The sequence below is a fragment of the Myotis brandtii genome, unplaced genomic scaffold (assembly GCF_000412655.1).
Source record: "Myotis brandtii unplaced genomic scaffold, ASM41265v1 scaffold82, whole genome shotgun sequence".
In the NCBI taxonomy this organism is placed as follows: Eukaryota; Metazoa; Chordata; class Mammalia; order Chiroptera; family Vespertilionidae; genus Myotis; species Myotis brandtii.
In genome coordinates, this window is record NW_005371324.1 from 8955629 (window position 1) to 8963270 (window position 7642).

At 36.2% G+C, this 7642-nt stretch overlaps 1 protein-coding gene across 1 annotated transcript in view; it reads left to right on the plus strand.

Annotated features, from left to right (window-relative positions):
• The window catches only part of ACSS3 (acyl-CoA synthetase short-chain family member 3), a gene marked incomplete at its 5' end in the record, with an annotated part of 171505 nt that overhangs the window by 112558 nt on the left and 51305 nt on the right, over positions 1-7642 (plus strand). Inside the window, one exon of the mRNA XM_005884178.2 lies at positions 3689-3792. Coding sequence (XP_005884240.1) covers positions 3689-3792 — 104 coding nt within the window. The remainder of the gene's footprint in view (positions 1-3688; positions 3793-7642) is intronic.

The following is a 7642-nucleotide window of genomic DNA, read 5'->3' on the forward strand; positions in this document are numbered from 1 at the left end:
CAGCCAGGGAGCCCTCAGGGGATGTCTGACTAAAGGGTTAGGCCCCCAAGGGAGTTGTGATGAGGAAGCTGGGGTGACAGAGGAGCCACGCTGTCCCGCCCCACCACCCTGGGTCAAGTCGCACAGGGGACGCCAGGGCGGGCCAGCCGATCGCTGCTGCCCCGCCCGGCCGCCCCGGGTCGGGTCGTACATGGGATGCCCGCTGCCCCGGGTCACAGATAGCAGGCCCGGATGGCGGCAGGGCAGGCGGGATGGTGCTGTCCCGCCCTACCACCCCGAGTGGCAAATAGCAGGCCCAGATGGCAGTGGGGCAGGCGGGATAGCGCTGACCCGCTGTGCCTGCAGTATGCAAATTAGCCGCCATCTTTGTTGGTGGTTAATTTGCATATCATGCTGATTAGCCAATGGGAGGCATAACAAAGGTACGGTCAATTACCATGTTTGTCTATTATTAGATAGGATTTTATTGATTTCAGAGAGGAAGGGAAAGGGAGAGAGAGAAACATCAATGATGAGAGAGAATCCTTGATCAGTTGCCTCCCACATGCTCCCCACTGGGGATCCAGCCCAAAACCTAGGCATGTGCCCTGAGCGGGAATCAAACAGCAACCTCCTGGTTCATAGGTCTATGCTCAGCTACTGAGCCCCACTGGCTAGGCTACACTTGTATTATTGATGAAAAAGGAGGTAAAAAAGATAAAATATGCTCTAGAAAATGATTACATTTTCTTTCCTTTTATTACATCTTCAATGAAGTACAAAGAATAGTTCTTTGATCAATTGGAAAACTATGTTTGAAACCTCCTGCAGTCATAAATGGCAAAATTACAATAAAAATCCTAATATGTACAATAACATATGTGTATTCTTTTCATTCCTCAAATTTCCTATGATATACAAAAACAATATACTTTTAACTTAATCTAAATTTTAAATCATGTATCAATTGTCAGTCTCAAAAGTGTATGTGATACAACTTGAAGCAGCACAAAAACAATGGAACTACATTTTCATTCAGTCTTTTCTGCTTTCACAATTTGTTATGATTACCTGTGTTTTCCTCCCAATTATGTTTTCTTACATTTTACTTTTATTTAGGATTAAGTATTTGAGAGGTTTTTTTGTTGTTGTTGGTTTTGGTTTTCTTCTTCCAATAACATACAATGTCTTCTAAAAGGATTTTAAAGGAAATGAGAATGGTCTTGTAGTGATGAGTCTGTTTGCTCAGACCTGAATAATTCCATGTCTGCCTCCTCTCCCAGGTCAGCCTTGGGTTGGGTCCTCACCACTTCTTCACTCGGGGCAACAGCTTCCCACAGCCAGACACCCGGGGCTCCTGCCCTGACCTTCCTTCCACTCCAACACTGCTGATGGAGTATTCCTAAAGCAAAAATCTCCCTGTGCCATTCTCCTGTTTAAAATTGTTAATTGACTTTAATTAGCTTCTCACTTCCTTCATGATGACAGTCTTCTTATAGAAACATTAAGTAACAGATTGTCTTTGTTGCATTTATTGTCACTTGCACACCCACACATGTACATGCACTGATACAAGTGAAAAAAATATTGACATAATGGTTTGAGGAGGAATTGTGTATATAGTGTTAACCAAGAAAAATTATCATCCTGGCTAATGTAGGAATTCTGCTGCTGCTTCAGAAAGTCATGATGTAACTGCATTATTCCATTTGGTGGCCACTAGCTAATGTAGCTGTTGAGCATCTGAAATGTCTACATTGAGACTCTTGAGGCCAAACTGCACCTTTAGGGTCATGATTATTTATAAAAGTTAAGGAGGATATTAAAGTTGACCTCATGAGAGTTTGATCATTCTGTTCTTTAAATCACTCATCTTCTATTAAAACTCTTGCAATTTATGTAACCCTCTCTTCTCTTCAGATCTCTCTTCAGCAACTTTAGTCAACAAGTCATGGACTTCCTCTCTCCTCTTGACTGTTACCATCCTTGAGTGATTTTTAATATCTTGAGGATAAATTTCTCTTCAATACACTTATTTTATCCAGTGTCTTTCAATGTTAGATTCTCTCTGCTACCATAAACACTATCCTCTCTCAGAACAGACACATTGTAAAGATCTCAAAGTTTGAAATTCCCCTTTTACAACTACATCCTCTTTTTTTTCTGATCCTACAGTGCCTTTGCTTTTACTGATTTTTAAAAATTTCTTCTGTGACCCCATTATTTTTCCTGATAATTTTCTCCATCATGGCTATTCCTACCGTGTTTCCCCATTTCTCTTGCCTTGTTTAGATTCCCAAGCATTGATTTGTCATCCCTTCTTTTTTGTACTTACACTCAACCTGTGCTGTGTCAACTTAGCCTCTTAGGTTACTGATTGTGTTTATGAAAGCCAAGAAGCTGCTCTTTAGTTCTTTCACTTTTATGTAATACATTTAAAATTCCCCAAAATAACCAAGACTTTTCTTTCTTCAAGCCATTGTTCCTTTGTCAATTTCCATGCTCTTACAAAATAACATGCCTCCTCTTTTACTAAATAGAATGAGTCAAACTGACATATACTTTGCCAACTCCCCACCTCTGTACTTCGTCTTTCTAACCTTCTAGAAATGTTTCAGTATCTGAAATTCCCAGGCATTTTGACTAGTATTGAGGTATAAAGATGACTGATCCTAAGGGGCTCACAGTGCACTGTGGGAAATTGATAAGAAACAAATAATTATAGAATGAAATGTGTGTTTATAGCAGAGACAGGAAATGTATGTTGTTAGAAAGTAAAGATGAGAATATTTGAATCTCCATGAATCTTCATGATATGATATAAGTTTAGGGAATGGCAATAAATCTCCTGTGGCTGTATTACATTGGGTAGGCAGCTTTTCATTTATTTGATTGTTCTTTTACTTTGATGATATAAATTAACTCTTCATGCACACATTCCTTTTCTTGACAGGTCATGGGCATTGAGAATGGAAGAAAAATAGTCATTCTCTCAATGAACCAGCAATAGTGTCAAATCAATTCTATTTTTCTATTTCATCCTTTTTATTTTGTGGCATGGTGCTCCCTGCCAAAGATTCTTCATTTCTCAGTCATCATGTATTCCTTTCCATAAGAGCCTTTTTAAACTTTGAAGGCCATAATGGTATTTACTTTTTACTATCTTTCCTATATATATGTCCTTGGAACAGGGGAAATATGTGCTTGAAATCAGAATACTCATAACCAAAGGAACTCATAAGAAGAAGCACATGCATCATATTTATGAGCATAGTTGTTGTCTTAGTTGATACTTGAGAGTGTATTTTGTGTGTAGACCTAAGTAGAACATAGCAATCAAACTTGGAGCTAAAATTAACAGGGATAATGTCAAGGGGGAAAAGGGATTTTCATCTTTAAGCATTAGATGAAGATGACAGATACGTGATAGAGATCAGCTTGATTGCTCTTTTCAAAGCTGAGAAGCTGTAGCTGTGAATTGTACTTTTGAAATACCTCTCTCCAATGCCATGATGTGTATTAAGTTACATTTGGGTCAAAACAAATCATGCCTCTCACCATTTTGCAGTATGATATACTGGTAATATGGCTGCTTTCCTCAGAGAAAATTACTGTGGTTAGATCGTACAATGTTTAAAAGAATGTAGATAAAGTTATTTAGATTTATTTTCAAGGAATAACTTGAATTCACTCTCCCTCTTATATTTAGGTTTAAAACATTATTTGTGGCTGGAGAACGATGTGATGTTGAGACCCTGGAATGGTCCAAAAAGGTCTTCAGAGTACCCGTCTTAGACCATTGGTGGCAAACTGGTGAGCATTTTCTAAATATGTACATAAATATTGCAGAAATGCTCAAAAACACTGCAAGAATTGGAGGAAGTTCTAAATTCCGACCATCAGGCACAAACTCAGCATTCAGATGGTTCTGGTTTTAGCAGAAATAAGCAATTGTTTGATTATTCGATTGCTAAAAATGTCTTCAATAAATTACATTGATGCCACCATTCTCTTGGTCCCTAGGTGTAAAGCATCGAACACCTGTTTTGCTTCTCCTCCTCTTTATTTTCTATACCCAGTAAGTCACTAACTCTCAGATTTTTCTTTGAAGTGTCTGTTGCATTCATCCTACCTCCAGTACTCCCATTGTCTTTGAGCTGTGGAAACCTCATTATCATCTGACCGGATTTAAATTACTCTCATCACTCATCTCTGTTCTCTCTGCTTTCCTATACACCCTGCACACTGCTCTAAGAGGTTTTTTTTTCTGTGTGTGTTTTTTTACAAGCACTGTTTCTCTCGTAGGATTTCCTGTGGTTGTCTGGCTCTCTTCTTGTGCTCTATAAAACTGAATATTTCTGCTTAGCATTCAAGGCAGAAAAATGTATTTTTCTTTAACACACACACACATATTATATATAATTATTTATTAACTTATTTGATTTATTCCCGATTTTCATTCCCCTAAGTGACTCTTGGAAAACAAACTGTCATATTAAATAGATAGAATATAAGCTTTGGTACAAATAAAAAAACCCACACACCTTTCTGCTGCTTCTTTTGAGGAATAATTGTGTACATTTGTGAAAGTCAGTAGATTATTTGGAATCTGTTCTACTCCTCACTGAGTGTAGGGATTTTGTTGGGTTTCCCTCTGAGCTACCGAGAGTAACTATGAGCTATGAGAACCTTGTAGCTTTCATATGTACATATTTCAGTTCAGTTCTACTTAAACCAGTACAACAGATCAACCCTTTTATACTAGTGTTTTCAGAATCTCCATCTCATGAGCAACTAGGGAAGAGTATCAAATTTGGATTAAACATTCATAAAGTTTCTTTGCAAAAATTACATCTGATTTTAAAAATGTTTATAATCTAAAGATCAAGTGAGTGACTAAAACTTAATTTCAGTGTTTGTCATTTTTAGAACTCTGATTCTAATAAACTGTAGCTTTATATTATCTTCTTGGATATTTCTCTTAGGAAAAAAAAGTGTGTTTTCTATATCCTTTGTAATATCTAATGTAAAATAAATAATCAGAGCAGAAAAGGTGTCCCTTAAATAAAGCGAAAATCGGAGTTTCTATTCCTTTTTGCTAACTAAAAGAGGAACTTCTTATCTAAATTTAGATTTGTAACTATTTAGGAAATAAAAAAAGATAACATTAAATTTGGAGAAAGAGCAGTGCTATGTATAGAAATACATAAAAACAAGTAAAGAGTTATTGCCTCTCTAAGAAAGAGTATTTATCGAATTGATGCATCTCTTACTTACCAGGAGAGTTTAACAGACATTTAAGCTGAAAGAGAAGAATATCCTGTCACCTTTGAGATGGCTGCCCTTTGGTCTAATGCAGGGGTGGGCAAACTTTTTGACTCGAGGACCACAATGGGTTCTTAAACTGGACCGGAGGGCCGGAACAAAAGCATGGATGGAGTGTTTGTGTGAACTAATATAAATGCAAAGTAAACATCATTACATAAAAGGGTACGGTCTTTTTTTTTTTAGTTTTATTCATTTCAAACGGGCCGGATCCAGCCCGCGGGCCGTAGTTTGCCCACGGCTGGTCTAATGGAAGGGTTGTTCCCAACACTGAAGGGACTTTACACAAATGCTTACAAAGAGGTTTTTTGTTTTTATTTTTTCCTCCTTAATGTTGACTATGCCAAAGCTTGCTGAAAGAAAGTGACACATTAATAAATATAATGATAATTATTTTACTTTTTATTGATAGATTTGTGTACAACAGCCTGAGCAGATATAGATAGTTAGGGCATTCAGGCATACAGAAAAGCTCACTGAAGCCTGAGAAACAAGCATATGAGGTCCCTGGTGGGTACTGAGTTTCATGTGAATTCCAAATTTTTCTTTAATGTATTGTTCAGAGAGAATTAATAGCCACATTATGTCAGTGTGCTGTCACTTTAATCATATTTGAATGGCTGCTCATTACTGTGAAAAACAGAGTGGATTTCTCCTAATAATGACTGATTCTTCCCATTCCCCTTCCAGTCAACTGCACAGCATTTGATATTGTGTCCAATTAAAGCACACAAATACATACATATGGACAGGTAGGTAGGTAGCTTACTAACTAACTAGGTAATTTTGTACTTTATAAAAGAAATTCCCCCGAGGTGATATAGATGTCAGCTACTAACAAAATGTAGTTAGAATCTTATCTCATTTGCATTGAAAAAAAATATTTTCAAAGTTGTATGTTGTGGAAAATAATTGTGAGTGACACTGAAATTTACCTTTGGCAACCACTCACATTTACTAAGGTGATATCAAATTGATCTTAAGGTGACTTTAATTTAATGTTAAACCACCAAAGGGAAAAGACAAATACTTTGTGGATTACACTTAACTCTTAGGAAAAGGAAAGATAAATTCAATATTTCTAGCATATTCATGAATTTCCTAATGTTTTTAATGTCAAATAGATGGTAGAACACTTCTGTAAGAGGTATGCCAGTAAAATTGAATAACAGGTGAGGGGAATGTTAAGCTTTTCCCAAAGGAATTTTTTTCTTTATTTCAAATTCCAAGTTTTTCACAAGGTCTCTATCTTGCTATTGACTTATAAATTGATTTTTTAATATAATTGCATACTTTTATGAGCCTTCCATATGATGTATAATTTATGAATTTGCTCTCTGATTACATTAATATGTGTGTACACATGAGCTGTTTAGAAACTTGGATGTGTAATTGGAATTAGTAAAGGATATGTTAAGTAACTAAAATGTATGAATAAAAATTGATTGGTTTCTGTGACTTGGTTTATAAGAAGGCACACACAGTCAATCCACTTTATTACCATGTAGGTTTTGTTACACGTGAAATTTGTATTAGCAACAACACATTTCCAGTGACTAACATCCCCTTTTGGCCCATTAATACCAACTTTGATATCTGATTTGAATAATATCTAAGATTCTAAATTGAGAACTAATCATGGAAAATTCAAGAGCAGATCAATTTTTCATAGGAGCGTTTAAATAAAGAATTGTCTCAGTTCAACACTACTGAAGCATTAAACCCTTGTTTTGGATTCTAATGATGTAGGCATTCCATGCTCTCATGAAGGAAATTGGTCTTGCTACGTGTAGAAAGGTGAGTTGTATCTATATGATAAATGAATCTGGATAAAAGATGAATTGTTGTCACTCACCTAGATGTTTAATCTTCACAGTAACTTATAGATAAGGTGATTGAAAGCATCTGGGTCATTGAAAAGATTTTTTCATTGTGTTTTTTTTTACATAAAGATAGAGAAACAGGGATGCTATAATCATAATTTAAAAAGGGAAAATTAAGAGAACAGATAATTGTTCCATCAAGATATGGCAGTTCATATGCCAAAAAATAAATGGACAGAATGTCATTATCCTCAGGTGTGCACTGTACTGTTATAGATCATTTTTAGTACTATGAGCAGCTTTTCCACAAATCAGACAGGAAGCACAGGTTTAGAAGAAAAAACTGTCAGTTCAGTGCACAGTGTCCTTCAAAAGGATTTTTTTTCTTATTCAAGATGACTATAAAGGAGTTGTTTTTCTTATGAATGAATGACCAAATACAAAAAAGAATTAAATTTCAGAGACTGACTACTAAAACCCAAAACAAATTAGATTTTATTTCTTTTAGAGGTTTA